Source organism: Dendropsophus ebraccatus, chromosome 6 (assembly GCF_027789765.1).
Source record: "Dendropsophus ebraccatus isolate aDenEbr1 chromosome 6, aDenEbr1.pat, whole genome shotgun sequence".
NCBI classification, from domain to species: domain Eukaryota; kingdom Metazoa; phylum Chordata; class Amphibia; order Anura; family Hylidae; genus Dendropsophus; species Dendropsophus ebraccatus.
In genome coordinates this window covers 37,291,800-37,312,223 of record NC_091459.1, presented here as the reverse complement: position 1 = coordinate 37,312,223, position 20,424 = coordinate 37,291,800, and the positions used below count along the sequence as shown (strand labels likewise).

General features: G+C 39.6%; 1 protein-coding gene across 1 annotated transcript in view; it reads right to left on the bottom strand.

The window, feature by feature from the left end:
- NR2E1 (nuclear receptor subfamily 2 group E member 1) overlaps positions 1-19,975 on the bottom strand; it is a 34,438-nt gene extending 14,463 nt beyond the window's left edge. Inside the window, exons 1-5 of the mRNA XM_069974187.1 lie at positions 19,898-19,975; positions 18,081-18,201; positions 10,083-10,228; positions 1,573-1,660; positions 905-1,140 (exon numbers count right to left, since the gene is read on the bottom strand). Coding sequence (XP_069830288.1) covers positions 905-1,140; positions 1,573-1,660; positions 10,083-10,228; positions 18,081-18,201; positions 19,898-19,975 — 669 coding nt within the window. The remainder of the gene's footprint in view (positions 1-904; positions 1,141-1,572; positions 1,661-10,082; positions 10,229-18,080; positions 18,202-19,897) is intronic.
- Between the last annotated feature and the right edge of the window lie 449 nt (positions 19,976-20,424).

Below are 20,424 nucleotides of genomic sequence, written 5' to 3'. Positions count from 1 at the left end.
CAGCACCTGAGGGTAGGAACATATTATTTGACACCTTTTTCTATAGATTTTGTCCAAAATAGTATGGCATGGAAAAAGTGAATCAAGAAGTGTGAATTGGCAAAGTCTAAATTGTTATTGTCACTTTAGTGCAAAGAGCCAAGTCTAGCATTAGAAGGGCACTGCAGAAAAAAAATTCAAATCAACAGGGGCCAGAAATTTCAAATTTATAGCTATTAAAAATGTCAAGTCTTCCAGTACTTATCAGCTGCTGTATGTCCCGCAGTAAGTGGTGTATTCTTTCTAGTCTTGAGAGCACAAGGTTTTCTATGGGGATTTGAAGCTACTGCTCTGGACAGTTCCTGACATGAACAGAGGTGGCAGCAGAGAGCACTGTGTCAGCGTGGAAAGAATACACCACTTCCTGCAGGACATACAGCAGCTGATAAGTACTGGAAGGCTGGAGATTTTTTTTTTATTGAATTAAATTGTAAATCTTGATTTGAAAGATTTATTTTTTCCGCTGGAGTACCCCTTTATGGTGTCTGATGCCAACAAAACATGAACGCTGCCAGAGAACAGTATGTTACCAAAGTGCACTTTACATATTCCGCAGTGATAACTGTTAAAAGATTTCAATACACCTGACTGAAACATAAAATCATAAAAGAAAGCCTGATAGCAGCAGGGTCACCATGTGGTTACACTACAAAAGTATCACGCATATTCTAAAAAAGACGCGGTATGAGGATATCATTATATATTAAAATCCAAGTCACTGAAAAAAAAACAACAAAAGTAATTCTACAAAATTTACTAGAAATAGAAAAAGTTTACGCTATTGGGAATCACAATAAAGGTTTGGATATACTGAGCACAATAACAAACGTGGAGGTGTAACAGAATTCTATGATATAAAGCTTACCTTTGGGGTTGGTTGAGCCAGTCCGATTAAGGTCTGCCTTTCGGGGGTGGTTGATACAGCCGCTAACTCTAGGTTATGAGGCTCCAGTTGACTAACAGTGGTAAAAAAGGTAGGTGTCGGCAAAGCTGCCGATGGGAAGTGAGGAGTGGTTCCATTGACGTCCTTATGTCCTCTGAAATACAGAGCCACTTGCTTCCTTATGGTGGACGTTCTTGGTCCTCTTTCATGTTGAACAGCTGAAATTGAATCCGGTAATCATTTTAGTACTAATCAAACTCATTTGGTAAATTGATGCAAAGAGCGGGCTCTTAGATACTTCAGTTCATTAAAAGGTTAAAATCATGAAAATCTTCCCTCATACTGTGTCCTTGAGAGAACATTTCTTCCTTATGATTTCCTTTTTTTCTAAATAACGACATTAATCTATATTTCACCAGAGCTATGTCAATCATTTTAATGTAGGCTTCTCTTCTTAAGCATAATGCTTTTGATTTTGCTTATGTAAAAAGATACCAGTGACTGTCTCGCTGATTGCTAAGAAAATCTTATAATTGGATTTTTTTTTTCTTTTTGTAATATGAGCGACAATAGATGATTGTATATTTAGGCCAGAAATGATCACGTTTCCTATTAATGGGAACCAGACATTTAGCGAGGATTTTAATTACCATCTTTATTCATGTTGACTTCCAAACACTTCTTCAGGCGACATGCTCGACATTGATTTCTATGTGTCTTGTCCACTGGACACCCGCCCTGTATGGAAAAAAAAAAGATTATGTTTTTGTATTGTGGAATACTGCAGCTTTTCACAGCTTTGACAAACGCATAGGTTAACATTTCGGTCATGATATGTGTATAGCCTTTATGCCCAGAATAATTTTTTACACAATTAGATATTATTAAATCCGGGTAAAGAAATGTAACCTCTTAGTACCCTCCATCTAAGGGAATCTGTAAAGTTTGATAAGAAACTAAGGGCTTGTTACCACATCCTGTATTTTAAGGAAGAGAAAGCCCTGTATTGGAGCGTTTCCCTGCCCGGCATGATATTGATACAGTGGGGAAACTGTCGCACGGCTCTATCACTACAGTGAAATAGAGAATCAAACAGTTTCCCTGCTCCCGGCATGATGTATCAATATCATGCCGGGAGTGGGGAAACTGTTGAGCGGCTCTATCATTACAGTGAAATGGAGATTCAAACAGTTTCCCCACTCCTGGCATGATATCGATACATCATGGCCGGCAAGGAAACACTCTACTACATCACTTACCCACCTCTACTACATCACTTACTCACCTGTAGCATCTGTAAAATAAAGGATATTGAGCCCTAAGTGGGTACTATAATTATTCCTGCTCTAAGGTAAAAGACTGGCCATAGGCTGTATCCATTTTTCCCAAGACTCCCTAGGGCAGAATCCAACTTCTTCAGCCACCGATAGTCAAATGCGAAAGGTTGCACTCCAGTATGCTAAAGTTGCACTCATCTCTAACACTTATGATAAAACCTTTTACCCTGGAGCAGGAATAATTGCAGTACCAACTTAGTTTTTCACCAAGCTTTGCAGGTTGCCTTAAATGGGAAGTGAGGATGGTACAGTATACATACCCTAGGGGGTTCAAACAGTAGCTCTGGGATAAAAAAAAAAAAAAAAAAAACATTGGGAGAAAAAAATCAAAGACCAGAAATGTATCTAGAAAATCCCAAAAGTATCCAGAAATCTTGGTCCCCATGGAGTAATGTGCCTTTTACATTAGCCGATTTGATTTCTTTACATGGCACAAGAAATCAAGAGGAGAGGCTGCACAAATGATCTATGTATCTGTGCTATCAGTTTGCAGATCACACAGCAGTACATACTTACCTAGTTTGCTGCTGCTATGATCCGAAGATGCAGCGACTGGTTGGGAGAGCGGAAGAAGAGGATGCCGGATCACAGTAGCAGCGCACTAGGTAAGTATGTATTACTGCATGATTTGCAAACTGACATCACGGATAGATCTAAATCCCTGCTGTCAGTTTCCATTTATCATTATCAGCCTCTTATTTCCTGTTTACACAGGAAGATTTGCGGCCAAAAAACTTTCAAGCATGTTTCCCCCATTTCTTGCAACGCTGCTGGTCGATAATTATTGTCCCGGGTAAAAGGCCTTTCATCACATCAGCTGTTACAACCTGCATAAGGAAGCCCACTCTCCTCCTTTGCTGTCCAGCCTTCTGCTGCCTCTGCTGTGCGAGAGAGGACTAATCTGGGGTCTATATACCGGGGGTAGGGGGTGGTTCTTGCCTCGAGTCTGTATGCAGTTTTTGGGGTTCATTATAAGGAAGGATCCAGACTTGAATATCTATGTCTATCCCTTTCCAATTCTCATGGGGGTTATTTGTACTTTTTCCTCCTTTGACTTGAAGTGTATGGGCACACTAAGGAATTCTTACAGATAACTTGCAGCGGATTCCACCGCTTTTCCCTGCGAGCTCCCACTTTACTCTCTACCCGTCCCATAGGCTCCATTCTATGGTCAAGCAGATTCCGCCAACCAACCAAAGAATGGAGCCGTTCATTACTAAAAGGAGAAGTCTGGCCAAAGGCTATTTCAAAGTATGTTATTGCCCAACAAAAGATATACAAATACCAATACACACTTATTACGAGAAATGCACATATAGGGGGAGATTTATCAAACATGGTGTAAAGTGAAACTGGCTCAGTTGCCCCTAGCAACCAGATTCCACCTTTCATTTTCCAAAGAGTCTGTGAGGAATGAAAGGTGGAATGTGATTGGTTGCTAGGGGCAACTGAGCCAGTTTCACTTTACACCATGTTTGATAAATCTCTCCCATTGACTGTTTTATAATCCACATTACAGACTATTTTTTCAGGCTATGTTCCCACAACATATTTTTTTGGGGCCATTATGTCATAATAACTCTTGCCTGCTGTGGGTCTCGATCGCGCCTTGCTTTATTTATTACGTTTATAGCCTATTGCTTGTCCATATGAGGTTCCAGATGGGATTCTATTATTTATTGGGTGTATTTCACCCGTTGAGTGGCTCATGCACATATTATCTTTGGAATCCTACTGATCCAGACAGATATTTATGGGAGTGTCTTAGCACATTTATTTAATTCACGTTTTTTGTTTTTTGCCTTTATTGGGCAATCTTATGTTGTGGTTACACGTGTAGGTACATTGGTTATGGTAGGATTATGCTTAAATTTTCACTTGTTTATCATACGTCGTTTAATATGTAAAAATTGAGGTGGTACACATTTCTTTATGTTTTCACTTAATAATAATAATACTTTAACAAAAATATTTTCTAATTTTTATATTTTATATTTCATTCTTTATTTTCTTTTTATTTAATCATTTATTTTCTTCCTTTTTTATATAATAAAAAATAGTACAATAATACAAAAATAAAAATATATAATTTTTTTTTTTGGGTTGAGTTTTTGATATTACACATTTTACTGTCCACATGATCGGACGTTTACTTGATCATGTCACCTTCTCTTATAATTATGTAATTGGTTATAATCATACCGGATTTAGTTATTAACATGATTTTAACATTTAAATTATTTGTGTTTAAGAGTAACTGCTATATTTATGGATTGGTTTAATTATGTGATATGGTGTGGGTCCTCTTCCAGCGGCGGTGTTTTATCACGTGATTGGGCTGGGCAATATGCGTTCCAGCGGCCATGATCCATCACGTGATTGGGTGGGATCTTGTGAGTCAGACATGGTGCGTTCCAGCGGCCATGTTGTCTAATGTTCACATGATCTTGTATGCGCCGGCCAGTAGACCTTTTTTCATCACATGACCGCATTGATTTTAATCATGTGATTGATATCATCTGTTGAGCCCTGTTATAGCGGGACTGCATTGTAATCATGTTTAAGATCATATACGTGTATCTTAATTAGACATGTGTGAACTACGCCTAGGTCTGGATTAAGTTCCATCTAGGCACTATGCACACGGGCTTCTGTGTGTGTCACGTGATGATGTGCGTTCCAGCAGCCATGTTCTTGTAAGCACACGATTATTAGCATGGCATTTCCGCTTCCTTTAGCGTGTTTTTGCGCGCGGTCTGACGGCCGTCGGGGCTCACAGCAGGTATTCATTAATTTACTTCTACACATGTATAAATATCTGACACAACAATGTGTTCCTATGCTTACTCCTGATGAAGTTATGGGGACATAACGGAACACGTGAGGTATAGGTGTTTGTATACCAGGGTGGACTAATTATACATATTGATTGTTGACTGTTTAATAATTGGGTTAACATATATTGTATTTATCTTTTCATTTCATTATATATATATCATTTTTCTTGCTTTATACTATGGCTTAATTTTGAATAACAATATATGGTTTTCCTTGGTTATGTTTTGGTTATTAGGTCCATTAGTCCTTCCAATATTGTGTGACCTGGTATTACTCTTGTAGCCCAGAATATTGTGAGGGCACATACGGTTTTTGTATGGCGCTTGTATTTTGTTGCCATTCTTTTAATTGATTTTAACAGTTTTTTTTTTTGTTGTGTGAATTTTGTACAAATAAAGTATTTTTCTATTGCTATCTCTATTTCTGGTTGTGTGACTTTATATAGCTGTGTCGCTGTTCTCTTCTTTGGTTTATCAATGTCATAATAACTGTCATTATTGAACAAATGTCAGATCATTATGAAATAACAGCCGTTATTTGGTCTCAAATGGCCAAAAAAAGACGTTGTGGGAGCATAGCCTTACAGAAGGGGTACTAATACTAAGCACGATTCTTCATGCACATTGGCGAATTATGGTTTCATGCGACTTTTAATTTGTACGGAACCGTAACACGGCTCTTATACACCTTGGGGACACCATATTTTACACTATATTGGAACATTTCTGTAATATGGCATTGAAAGGAGCACTTTATGGCTGTTACCGAAACATCCTTTTAAATAGCGGCCATTATTTGGCTTTAAGTGGCCAATAAAGGCATTGTGGGGACATAGATTATTGCAGCAAACAAGGGGCCTCAACTGGCTACCGTACAGCAATGTGCACAATTTTTAAGTTGTTCTTTTCTAATCATAAGTAATGATAGCTATATATTAATGACATATATATATATATATCTGACTTACTACTTAAAGTGTCACTGTCGTGAATTTTTTTTTTGCAGAAATCAATAGTCCAGGCAATTTTAAGAAACTTTGTAATTAGGTTTATTAGCCAAAAAATGCATTTTTATCATGAAAAGGCAGTTTGAAGCTCTCCCCCCTGTCTTCATTGTTCTCCTATGGAGAGAGCTAAAGAAAAGACCAAAACAGGACAACAAAGAGTTAATCTACAAATACCTCACCGTTAGGCTGCATTCACACGTTCCGGGAAGTTGTCCGTGCTCACGGATCCGTGCGCACGGACAATTTTACAGCCCATTGCTTTCTATGGGGCTATTCAGATGTTCCGTGATTTCACGGATCCGTGATCCGTTCCGTTAAAAAATAGGACATGTCATTACTCGGAACGGATGCACGGAAAGGATTCCCCATAGAAATCAATGAGATCCGTGTTTTTCACGGATGTACACAGATGTGACATCCGTGTTCATCCGTGAAAAACACGGATGTGATGTAATCAATGTCATTTAAAATGCTGTAAGACAGATCCGTGAAAAAAACGGACACGGATGCAAAACGGATGCAAAACGGACTGTTTTGCACGGATCATGGAGGTTGCTGCCGGACCACAATCACGGACTGGGAAAATCACTGAACGTGTGAATGCAGCCTTAATCTCCTGGGACAGTCACCAGTGACCTGTCTGAGCTCGGATTACAGCTGTCACCCAGCTCTGTGCCTGTAATCCTCTGTTATCTGCTTTCTGCTGCCGGCTAACTCCCTCCTTCCTCCTCCCCCCTCCCCTCTCCCTAGAGCAGACAGGGGACGACTCCTGCAACAAGTCACAATTTTCAGATTTTTTTGCAGTGGATGGAAAAGAGGAAGGAGGGGGGACCTGGGAAAAGGCTTTTTACATGCAGATAATGACATATTTGGCTAATAAACCCAATTACAAAGTTTCTTAAAATCGCCTGGACTATTGATTTCTGCAAAAAAAAAAAAAAAATATGACAGTGACTCTTTAATGAAGTCTTCAATTTCTTGCAAAAATGGTGATGTCACGACCCACTGTATAAGCACCATTGGTGCGGGCTAGGCTACTGCTAGGGCTATGGAAGTGTGCCGGGAGCCCAGGGGGAAGAAGCAGTAGCTGTTGACCACAGTCTTACCATCCATAGCCCTCGAAGGAGCTGCCACACAGCCCAGTCGCACCTCTTGCAAGAAACTGAAGACTTCATGCAGTAGTAAGTGGAGGGAAAAGAGCACTATGGGGGAGATTTATCAAACATGGTGTAAAGTGAAACTGGCTCAGTTGCCCCTAGCAACCAATTAGATTCCACCTTACATTTTCCAAAGAGTCTGTGAGGAATGTAAAGTAGAATCTGATTGGTTGCTAGGGGCGACTGAGCCAGTTTCACTTTACACCATGTTTGATAAATCTCCCCCTATGTGCTCAAACTCTATGCTAAGGGCTTACTATATCTGTAATACTAGATGGTTTAGAATTTATATAGAATAGCTGTTGCATGCACGATTCTTTTAGTTATATGTGTGAGGATTATGTATTGGCTTTTTATGTGCACCAGTTTCATGAATATGGTATGTTTCCTGAAATGTATATATAAACCTATAATTTATACAACAAAATGCTTGAATAACTTATTATGATACTCATAGTGTCAATTCATTATGCATATTATATAGCCACTTGTGAAAGAAGAATGGTTGACAATCATATCATGCCGCTTTTCTATCACTATTATATTCAGTGTGGCTGAAACATGAGTAATCCATATCAGATTTACAGCAAAGCAAAAAGCACAGCTCACGGTTCATGTATCACATAGCTTATAACATACAGCCAAGAACGGGTATAATAGGGTCACTTCTTAACGTCTCTTGAGATATTCAAAAGGCAAGAACGCTTCTTATTCCCTTTCTCTTCCTTGGCGTTAGTTTTATGTCTTCCATTATTTATTATTTTTCACTGGGGAAACTACAATCCACTCCATATGGGCTTTTTGCATGCTGCAATAAACAGTATTATTATTATTATTATTATTATTATTATTATTATTATTATTATTATTATTATTATTATTTTTTGCATGCCATGGGAAAGTGGCCTAGGTAAAACAAGTAGGTGATATCAAGATTTTCTACCTAAAAATAAAAACAGAATAAAACAAAAGTTTTAAAAAAAAAAGTTTTCTTTTTCTACATGATGAAATGCATTGCCAGAGAGCTTTGGTTTATGGTTAGCTTTTAAGCATATTTTATTGAGCTCCTTTTACTTATTTTTTTTATAGAATGGAGGTTCAAATCTGAAGATGTTATCTATATTGTGTGGGAATGGATGTGATGGGAGCATTCAGAAATAATTGATGGTTTAAAGGGGTACTCCAGCGAAAATCTTTTTCTTTCAAATCAACTGGTTTCAGAAAGTTATATAGATTTGTAATTTACTTCTATTTAAAAACCTCAAGTCTTCCCATACCTATCATCTTCTGCATATCCTGCAGGAAATGTTTTCTTTCCAGTCTGACACAGTTCTCTCTGCTGCCACCTCTGTCCGAGACAGGAACTGTCCAGATCAGCAGCAAATTCCCAAAGAAAACCTCCCCTACTCTGGACAGTTCCTGTCTCGGACAGAAGACTGAAATTAAGTTTTTGGTTTTTTTAAAGGAGTAAAATGATTATTTTCATATTAACTTGTGTCAGAAAGTTATACATATGTGTCAATTAATTCTATGAAAAAATCTCCATTCTATTATATTGAGGTATAAAAATAGGTCTGTCTGGGGAACCTTTTTATTTAATTTCCTATAACCTTGAAATATAAACATTTCTGTTGCTTTCTTTCCTTTTACTATATATATAAAGATCTCCACTGCTCTTTTAATATTGTTATATGGGTTTAATATTTCCTTACTGATGTATTAATTCAATTGTACATTAAATTATTCCTATATACTGATTAATCTCCTCTGTGTTAGGAGAAATTCTCTCCCTATATTATATTCCACCTCCCCTTTTCCCTTTCCTTTTAATATTATTTTTTTAAAATCTTCAATAAACTTACCAAGTAAAAATATAAACTCAGTTCTTCCAGTACTTATCAGCTGCTGTATGCCCTGGAGGAAGTGGTGTATTCTTTCCAGTCTGACACAGTGCTCTCTACTGCCACCTCTGTCCATGTCAGGAACCGTCCAGAGCAGGAAAGGTTTTCTATGGTGATTTTCTTTCTAACATGGACAGAGGTGGTAGCAGAGAGCACTGTGTCAGACTGCAAAGACACAACTTCCTGCAGGACATACAGCAGCTGATAAGTACTGGAAGAATTGTGATTTTCTTTTTAATAAAAGTAATTTCCAAATCTATATATAACTTTATAACGCCAGATGATTTAATTATTTTTCCCCCTTTAAATTGAGCCCCCTACATTAAGGAGCAATATACTGTATTAAGGATACAACATTGTATCACAGTTTGGGGCCCACTGGAGGCTTCTCTGGTAACCTGGTGGGCCAGTCTGACCCTTCCCCCCTCCTCCTGAATACATCAATAGCCATAACTATTATTTTAATAGGGAAATCTGTCACGTTGCCCAATAGTCATCCTAATGTGGAGGTTCACTTTAACTGAAAGGTGTTACAATCCATTGCAGCCAATCAGATCAATCTGTAATCTTCAGGTCATATTATTAAAAAAAAAAAAAAAAAAAACTGAGCCGGATATCAATTTCAACTTCTTTCTCGCATTGTTTCCCACTTATACGTATCGAGTTTGCCTTACAACATTCCATCTCCGAGCTATTATTACTGTAAAGAATATTCACACCTGTATTCACTCACTAATGAAAGAGCAAGCACTTGCATAAGCATTTATCTCAGAAAGCTGATGAATCCGTGACACTCAAGGACTCCTTTACAATACATTGCTCTTGGGTTGTAGTTACAACAATGCAATGGGGTTTATTATAGGTTCATCACTATTATTATCCAGTGCAATCACATAAGTATAAAAACACCTCAATACTAACCTGATTCCCAGATTTGCATACATACGTCCTGTTCCTCCGAATGCTTCTCTTGAAGAATCCTGAGCACCCGTCGCAAGCGTAAACTCCATAATGTTTGCCGGAACTGCGATCACCACATACTTTACAAGGAATATCCAAGATCCGACCTGTAATGAAAGTAAATCCTATCATTAACTGCCAGGGTCACCACCATTTAAAGTGTCCCTGTCGTTAAAACGTTCAAAATCTAAATCAACAGTAGATGTGATATAAAGCAAGTTTGCAATATACATTCATTATTTTTTGTTGTTGTTATCATGCTGTAAAACAAAGCTGTACTTACCAGAAATCCAGGTCCAGTCTCCTGAAGGCAGATTTTTAGACTTGTGCTGGTTGAAAAAACAAAACAAACTAAATACAGGAATTTTGGCCAGTACAGAGAGTCACGGCTCAATGTGTCCATCAGTCACATGACTGCCTTCTCTCTGTGAGCGCTCAGATCACCTGGGATACACAGGACTTCCTGTTTTCTGACTCTTTAAGGACAAAAAGAGTCAGAAAACAGGAAGTGCCGTGTTTTCCATGATAACTAAAAAAAAAAAATAATGTAAAGTGCAAACTTGCTTCATATCACATCTACTTTTGGTTTAGATTTTGAAAGTTATAATGACAGATACACTTTAGGGTTATACATTACCATCTTATTCCTCATAGTATGGCTAGGTTCACACTGCGTTTTCAGCATCCGTTTAACGCATCCGTTTTTTGCAAAAAACGCGTGAAAAACGGATTGTAAAAAACGGATTCATTTGTGTGCATCCGTTTTTCCATTGACTTCCATTATAAAAAAAAACGGATCCGTTTTTTTTTGGCGGACCAAAACGGACCAAAAAAACGTTGCTGACCCTATTTTTCTGGACGTTAAAAAAAACGGATGCTGAAAACGCAGTGGGAACCTAGCCTAAGCTACCCATGTCTACCAGTGGGTTTGTACAGATGTATAGTAGTATGGTAGTATAACGTGTATTCTCTAATAACATCCCCATGGGTCTGACTGGTGGTGGATGATGTAGAATCTAGCTATACGGCATGGCAAGGGTTGATTTAGATGGAAGTATATATTGTTTAGAAAATTATGGTTTACTTGAAACATCTTAACACCATTGTAACGGCATGGTACATATGCAAATAAGGAACACTTGAGCTGTTTTGGAGAAAACATGTCTGGCTAAACATTAGGCAAATTTGTAAGCATGCAAACTAAGGAGTAATAGGAGTACATGAAAGAAGAGATAAATGTAATGTACGTAACGGAAACAGTAGGGAGTAGGAATGAAAGTAAAAATTAGGAGCCGACAGGTCACAAGCGTCAGTGAATAATCACATGTTGCTTTTCATTATGATGTATAGGAGTGAAGGTTCCTCAGTGGATCTAGATTATTAGGTTATGCGATTGTTTAAGGTGATGTTGTCACCCAACCCCCTCCCACCACCACCTCCTTACTCTCACTATGTTTTAGAGGTGGACAGTGTCAAGTAGGCGGGGCTTCACGGCAGTTGGGATCTATATCCCCTCTGGGAAGCTGGGGCCCACCTGTTATAAAGCCCCGCCTAGTTGACACTGTCCACCGATTAAATGAATCGATTTTAGAGCAAAAAGAAGAGACAAACAAGTTTTATACAGGTATATGTCAAATGTGCAGCATCTAAGCTTGTGGATGGTGCGCAGAACTGCACATAGAGTAAGGGGGGGGGGACAGTATCACTTTATAGAAAGCCTAAATCTTTACTGATATAGGGTATGTTCACACGTCAAAAATAACGAAAAGGCGGACGATTTTGATATTTAAAAAAAAACGTCTGTTTTTGCCGCGATTTAACTGACTGCTATGGCAATGCATTGAAGTCAATGGGAAGACGGACGTCCAATGCACACAATGTATTGAATAAAGGACGTTTATACCGCGGACGTCAAAATAATGAACATGATCATTATTTTCGGACGTCTTTTGCAAACAGCGGATGTTTTTTATTAGTTGTTTACACACAGTTTTACTTTTGTCAACGTTCTTTTTCTGTTTTTACTATTAAATTCAATGGACTTTCAATTAGGCCACACCCAAAGGCCAATTAGTAACCCCAAACTAGAATAATGTACAAACATCAGTCATTGCAGGCCAGACAGCTAAATGACGTCCGTTATTTTAGACTCAAAATAATGGACGTCATTTTAAACGGAGCTGAAAAAACATTGTGTGAACATAGCCATACACTGTAAAAAATATTTCTAAACAGTGAAATGATATGGTCTTGTTGGATGCACCAACAGGGTCCTAAAAGGAGAATCCTGATTTGGGGGGATTTTTAGCAGAGTGCCAGGGAGGGTATCCAGTCCTCCAGTCCTCCAGTCCCTGACCACTTCATGGTTCGAGAGGGGACCTGGGACATGACATGCCAGTCCCGCTCAGACAGTCAGCGTCTCTAGTGGGGCCCAGGCATTAGCGCTGGAGCGGGGGGAGGTGAGTGTATGTTATTTCTTTCATCTTCCACAACCCTGGCATTCTGCCAAAAATCCCCCCAGTCCGAAATTCTCCTTTAAGTGATGTGATCCTCTCACTGCACTTCCTTGATTTTTCACATGACTGCATGTTGCATTATGAATATCCTCATAGGTAATGGCAATGGTATTGCATACATTCATTTATTGGTTGCATGACTTTGAGTTAGAGAGATAATCTGCAGCTTTAGCATAGCCCCCCCCCCCCTCAGGATCAGGCTGATCATCGCTGATCGTCCGGGCAGCCCATAGGATATAGCAGCGTCTGCTGCCGATGCTCCTATTCAACGGAGTGACGGCAGCAGATCGCTGCTATATCAGTCGCTTGTTTTTCAACATGTTGAAAAACAAGCGACTGCAACGATCAGCCGACATGAACAATATCGGCCGAATACGGACGATAATCGTTCCGTGGAATAGGGCCTTTAGGTAGATGTACAATTAGTTTTTGTTGAGTCAGTGACAAGCTAGTCTAGACGTCACCACTAGAGATGAGTGTGACTCCAAACGGATCGTTCGGCTAAAGAAGTTGGATGCAACCCTAGGGAGTCCTGGAAAACATGGATACAGCCATAGGCTTGAGTTGTGCTCATGTCTATCTCTTATGTACAACAGGATACAACATACATACATCTTTGGTTAAAAAGTATTTAGTTCAAAGTCTGTTGAGTTTTGATCAGTTACTCAGGCGGAAAAACGTTATATCGTTCGAATTTAAATGATAATCTCCCTGTGTCATTGCAGGCAACGATCTAAAAATAGTTCAGGTGTCGATCATTGATTTAGATCTGACCCTAAAACCATCGTTAATCTTTGATTAACTCCACATTCGTTCACCAATCATTCAGTGTAATTCCAAACCGTTCCTTCATTTGCTGGGATCAGATGGAATAAACGGTCATAGTAACGATTGTTGTAACGATCACAACTAACATCTGTCTTTCCGTGTAATAAGGTGAATGATTTCAGGTTAACGGTAAACAATCTTGCTTGCGATAGTTTATCGTTAATCGTTAATTCTGTGAATATTCGTAGATGCGTTCGTATCTGTATACAGCGACCGATTAACAATGATTTTGAGGTCAGCTCAAAAGATGGGATCAACGATACGCGAACAAATTGTCGTTCGTAGTTTAATCTTTTATGCCAGAAGATTATCACTTAAATTCGAATGATTTAACAATTTTTTGCACGATAATCGGGCTGTAGAAAAGTCCCTTAAGAGTCAATCATTGCTCTGTGCAACTATGTCTCCTACCTGCTGCTCTGGTTGTACTACTTGGTGCTTCCTGTACTCTTACATATCAGCTGTTGCAATCGGAGACCTTTCAATTATACAATATTTTCAATTTTACAATAGAAAAACAGAACTTAAAGAGTATGTACCATCAGGTACATTCTCTTTAATCTGACCCAGGGATAGAACGGCGCCATCACGGGGAAGTCGTGCCGTTTTCTGAACCGCGGCCTGGTTCCCGTGTACAGCACCGTTCTATCCTCGGGTACCGGGTCGGGGCTGAAGCACTGGAGGTAGGCCGGTGCGCCCCCCAGTGGGAGTGAATTCTCTCCCCTCTATGACGCGGCTTCATTATAATCAATAGAGCTGCGTCATAGAGGGGTGATTGATTCTGCCCTCCGGGGGCGGGCCACCCTGCCTCCAGTGCTTCAGCCCCGGTTCGGTATCCGAGGATAGAACGGCGCCGTACACGGGAAACGGGCTGTGGTTGAGAAAACGGACCACGGCACCGGCTTCCCCGTAACGGCGCTGTTCTATCCCTGGGTCAGATTGAAGAGGATGTAGCTGATGGTACATCCTCTTTAATATTTGGTACAGAAACCTTTGTTTGCAATTACAGAGGTCAAATATTTCCAGTAGTTCTTGACCAAGGTTGCAGACACTGCAGCAGGGATTGTGTCCCACTTCTCCATACAGATCTTTTGTAGGTCTGTCAGGTTTCTTGGCAGTCACTGGAAAACATTTGAGTTTCAGCTCCCTTCATATATTTTGTGATGATTTTCATAATCATCCTCACCCCACGAGACAAGAAGATGCTTGGAACCCCAGACCGAGGAAGATTGACAGTTATTGAGTTTTTCTTCCATTTTCTAATAATTGGACCAACTGTTGTTGCCTTCTCACCAAGCTGCTTTCCTATTGTCCTATTGCCCATCCCATTATTGTCCTGGTGTTCAATTTTGTCCCTGGTGTCCTTAGACAGCTCTTTGGTCTGGGCCATGGTTGGAGTGTGATTGGTTGATTGTGTGGACAGATTTTTTTTTTTTTATACAGGTAACAAGATCAATACAGGTAATGAGTGCAGAGTAAGAGGACTTCTTAAAGAAAAATAAACAGGTCTATGAAAGCCAGAATTCTTGCTATCACAATGGGATTTTCTCAGGTTTTTTTCATAGCATCTGTCTTTCAGAGGTGAAGTTTACCTACGTTATTAATTACACGCCTCTCCATTCTTTGGAGGTGGGAAAAGTTGTTAAATTGGCAGTGTATCAAATACTCATTTTCCCCACTGTATATACATATATATGTTAAAGGGGTTCTCCAGTATCACAAAACTGTTTCTAATTAACATTATCAACCCGAGTCATGTAACTTACTGATATAATGTTATGACTAATAATACTGGCTTCAGCATGTTTTTGCTTGATTTTCCCCGAACAGGACATTGAAAATGAAAGAACAACACAATGTGGTATCAGCAGCTCCCCAGCTCCTCCTTCTCTCCATAGACAACATGTGGAAACATGGCTGGATCTTTTCTTTGAGCCCTTGGGTAATGTCATTACCCCAAGCTAACCCCTACAGCCTACATCGCCACCTCTGACCAGCTCCTACAGCCTATATCGCCACCCCTGACCAGCTCCTACAGCCTATATCGCCACCCCTGACCAGCTCCTACAGCCTATATCGCCACCCCTGACCAGCTCCTACGGCCTACATCATAATCTTCCTGCCAAATGCACATATATCCTTATTATTGACTAGTGTTTGCAGCATGCTACCTTGTGCTCAACAGTGCCACAGAGCAGACAGGCAATATAGCAGCTTTTGTAGATTTTCTGTGTGGGAGTGCTGTGGGAGGGAAGTGAACAGAGTGGAAGGGCTGTGATAAACAGATAAAGGAAAGAACTGCATTCTTGGAATATTAGTACTGCTTAACCAGGAAGCTCAATAGTAATGTGACAAAGATATCCACAAAACAAGCAGATTTTTGATAGTTTCAGAACTGACTGTTAAGTAATGCTAAATGTTACTGCATTTCTTTTTTCTTTTAATTAAATTTTTTTTACTATCTCTTTAAAGAGGTACTCCGACATTTTTTTTCTTTCAAATTAACCGGTTTAAGAAAGTTATACAGACTTGTAATTTACTTCTGTGTAAAAATCTCTTCCAGTACTTATCAGCTGATGTATGTCCTGCAGGAAGTGGTGTATTCTTTCTAGTCTGACACAGTTCTACCACCTCCATCTGTCACAGGAACTGTCCAGAATAGTAGCAAACTCCTATAGAAAACCTGTCCTTCTCTGGGCAGTTCCTGACATGGACAGAGGGGGCAGCAGAGAACACTGTGTCAGACTGGAAAAAAAATAAACCATTTCCTTCAGGACATACAGCAGCTGATAGTACTGGAAGACCTGAGATTTTTAAATAGAAGTAAATTACAAATCTGTAAAACTTTTTGAAACCATTTAATTTGAAAGAATTTTTTTTTTTCGACTGAGTATCTTTTAAGCCTGCTCCATATGTGGTCGGTGTCGGCTGCATATGAGAACTGACACTATGCTGCCGTTTTTAGGATTGTACATTAAAATAAACCAATAGTGGCTTCAGCATGTAATTGGTTAGAGAGAAGGAATTGATTTCCTCTGTCACTACATTGTGGTCAACTAAGTAATAAAGAGAAATAATTTGTATTAACACATCTGTAACTATTCTAATAAAACATTATGTCACTTTTCCTTCAAGGTGAGTAAACATTTGTTGGCCAAAATAAAAACCACACTAGTGAAATCTGTGGTATAGCCTCAACCGTACTGAACAGACATAGGGAAAACATAAACTAAACAAAAAAAGTCCCCAAAATTTGCAGAAACGTCCCAGCCCCCCCCCCCCCCCCCCCCCCCAATGCAATGCGGTTAAAGTAAGACCATTAAAGTGGCTCTGCTATAACAATACCATAGTAAAAAAATAAGCAGATCTGGCTTGTGAAAGCCCTGGCACCTAGATAAGTTGCAGCCAACCATATACGAAATATAGCCACAGCAATGTGAATATATAAGTATATATTAATATGGACACCCGACTATGGACGGAGATCTCAAGGAGTTCCCTTCCCCCAACTTTATGGCTGGAAATCCAATGTATTTTGCATAGATTTTATGGTTGTAGCTATATATATATATATATATATATATATATATATATATATAATTTTTTTCTCCTCCCCCCAAAAGGCAAGAATTGTGCACCATTGGGAATATTCAACATTTGTGCTTGATATGGCTATGTTCACACAACACCTTTTTATGCAACATAATGGCAACAAATAACGTCCATTTTCTAAAATAACGTCCGTTATTTTACAATGATCGCCGTTCATAATGTTCAGGAACATTACTTACGGAAGTTATTTTGCCTAAAAAAAAGACATTGTGTGAACACAGCCAAAAAGGCTTTGATAAAATCATGCAGATAATCATGCAGATAGTCTGCACAGACCCCAAAGCCTTCCCAGCATTCATTACATTGATTCTAATTATTCACACACCTTGAACCGACGCATATAATGTAGAAATGAGAAAGTTTATATTAGTGTGGATATGGATAGATGGCATTTTTTAAACCAAGGTAACAAAGTAAAACTAGGTAAAACTCTGTGAGTTTGGGAAATTACATAGAGTTAAAGATGTCCGACCCTGCTGACAGCTTCAGATAGGCTACACTTGGCGTGAGATTTCCCCATTCTAACTATTAATATCACATAGGTGCAGTAAGTTGCATGGAGCTCACTGTATTCCTGTGGTCTACATACAGCCCAAGTGTGTAAATTGGAAAAATTTGCTGCGAAAAGTGTAGCTTCATCCTTACAGATGGGCATGTTGACCTCATTGGAATATTGTTTTAACTCTTTCCCTTTGTGCAAAGAGAACATTGCCAGTAATATGGACCACCCATGCTGACATAGCCTTGGTGTCATCTTGTCTCGGCAGAAGCCATGTACTGTACGGTATTCATTTTAATCATTGAGTGATCTGGTATGTACAAATTCTGTGTGACAATCCTTTCGTAGCACAACGAATGCAGCTGGGTCATACCAGATAGAATCATTGTACGGTGCATAAAAACGACGACAAAACTTCAAAATCTGTGATTCTAATTTTTGACTGATGTTGTGCAAAGAATAATTAGGTCGTAATGTGAATCTGGTCCACTTCACTCAACAAACCACTTATAAGACGGCACAGGGAATCGAGTCTATCTTCTGGCAAAGGAACAGAGATGTCAGAGATTGAACATTGGGGGAGATTTATCAAACATGGTGTAAAGTGAAACTGGCTCAGTTGCCCCTAGCAACCAATCAGATTCCACCTTTTATTTTCCAAAGAGTCTGTGAGGAATGAAAAGTGGAATCTGATTGGTTGCCGGGAGCGACTGAGCCTGTTTCACTTTACACCATGTTTGATAAATCTCCCGCATGGTCTTTATGTGGCGGGTCGTAATCAATTATGGCCGTTATTACATACTGTGTGTACTGCCTGGCGACACTTGATTCATTGTGAGACAGTATTAAATCACTACCCCTAAATCCTTCTCTTCTGAATTTTTTGCTAACACAGAAGTGTCAATATGATACTCTAAGTGGATTACATAGGTATCCATTATTATCAACAAGCTTGAGGACCCTGCAGTCAGCTGTCTGAAGGCTAATCTGCTTTGGAGGCTTACAGTACTGGAGTTCCCCTTTTGGACATGTTCACACACTGTATTTTGGAATTTAACAACAGCCGTTGTTGCAGGTTGCAACAACGGCCGTTGTTTAATAACATTGATCAATTACATTACAGTGTACAGAATCACGGCCGTAGTCTATACACACTGTATACACAACAGCTGTGGTTCTTTGTGGCCGTTTAAAAATAACTGACAGGTCTATTTTGTGTGGCCGCTATCTAGTGAACAGCGGCCATACAAGATAGCCTGGGCACACAATGTAAGGTATGGCTCCCACCTTGTGGGCTATGGCAAATTGGAGCATGGGCACACCCAAATGTGCCTCCATTCCAGTTAAATTAAAGTGATGTTCATTTGGCCGATACTGCAGTATCGGCCGGGTGACACATATAAGACAACGGCCGACGTTTGACATGCTATGTCAAACAATGGCCGATGTCAATACACTGTGTGAACATGACCTTAAAGTGAATCTATCAGCTGCAATTCATGTTCCAAACTGCTGACACTGTTAGGCTATGTTCACACCAGGTTTTTTCCAGCTCCATTTAAAATGACGTCCGTTATTTTGAGTCTAAAATAACGGACGTTTTTAAAAGCCTGGCATCCCCTTAGTGCAATGACAGGTGTTTGCACATTATTTTAGTTTGGGGTTACTAATTGCCCTTTGGTTGTGGCTTAATTGAAAAATCCATTGAATTTAATAGTAAAAACGGGGAAAGAACGGTGACAAAAGAAGAACTGTGTGTAAACAAATAATAAAAAACGAAAATAATGTTCATGTTCATTATTTTGACGCCCGTGGCAAAAACGTCCGTTTTTCAATGCATTGTGTGCATTGGATGTCCGTCTTCCCATTGACTACAATGCAATGGCATTGCAGTCAGTTAAATTGCGGCAAAAACGGACGTTTTTTTAAATAGCGAAATCGGGCATTTTTTCTCCATTTTTGATGTTGTGTGAACATAGCCATAAACTGTTATTAGGTCAAGGAGATACATAGGGGGAGATTTATCAAAAATGGTGTAAAATGAAACTGGCTCAGTTGCCCCTAGCAACCAATCAGATTCCACCTTTCATTTTCTATAGAGTCTGTGAGGAATGAAAGGTGGAATCTGATTGGTTGTTAGGGGCAACTGAGCCAGTTTCACTTTACACCATGTTTGATAAATCTCTGTACATGCTTCCAGAATGTATTTTTTTTTCCTGTGCAAAGTGTCAGGCTTTCCCAAGCTCCTGAAATGCTGCAAGGTGGACTGTCTCTTTGATCCCCCTCCCATTCTGGTTGTGGGTCGGCTAAGTCTCCTTTACTCTAAGTTCCCCTGTAGCTAGGTCTTTAAAAGTATACCTCCCTCCTTCTTCCTGTAGTTCTTCCCCTATATTGTACATACCCACCCTCTGCTGTAAGGCCCCCCATACTGTATTTCCCATCCTGTCCCCTCTGTAGTTGTTTCCTCATACTGTATACACCCCCCCCTTGCAGGTAGTCCCCATACTGTATACATCTACCCACCCCCCTCCCCCTCTGTAGTTGCACCTACTTACCCCTCCTGCCTCCCCTGCAGCTTGTTGTTGAGCAGGTGGGGGCGGAGCATAACAAGTCTGGCACTGATTGGCTGATGCTCAGCACCCTATGTCAGGGGTCTGGTCAGCTGACTTTAACTTGAGCTTATTTTTGGAGTAGGGCTTATTTCTTTGTGGATTTGTTATTTTCTGCTGACAAATTCACTTTAAAGAACTAATTCTGTGTAGTGTGAGGGATAAAGGAGAAAGGGGGGACATGATCAAACCTCAATCAAAATGTGCCCTAGTATCACCAATAGAGATGGTGAAACCAT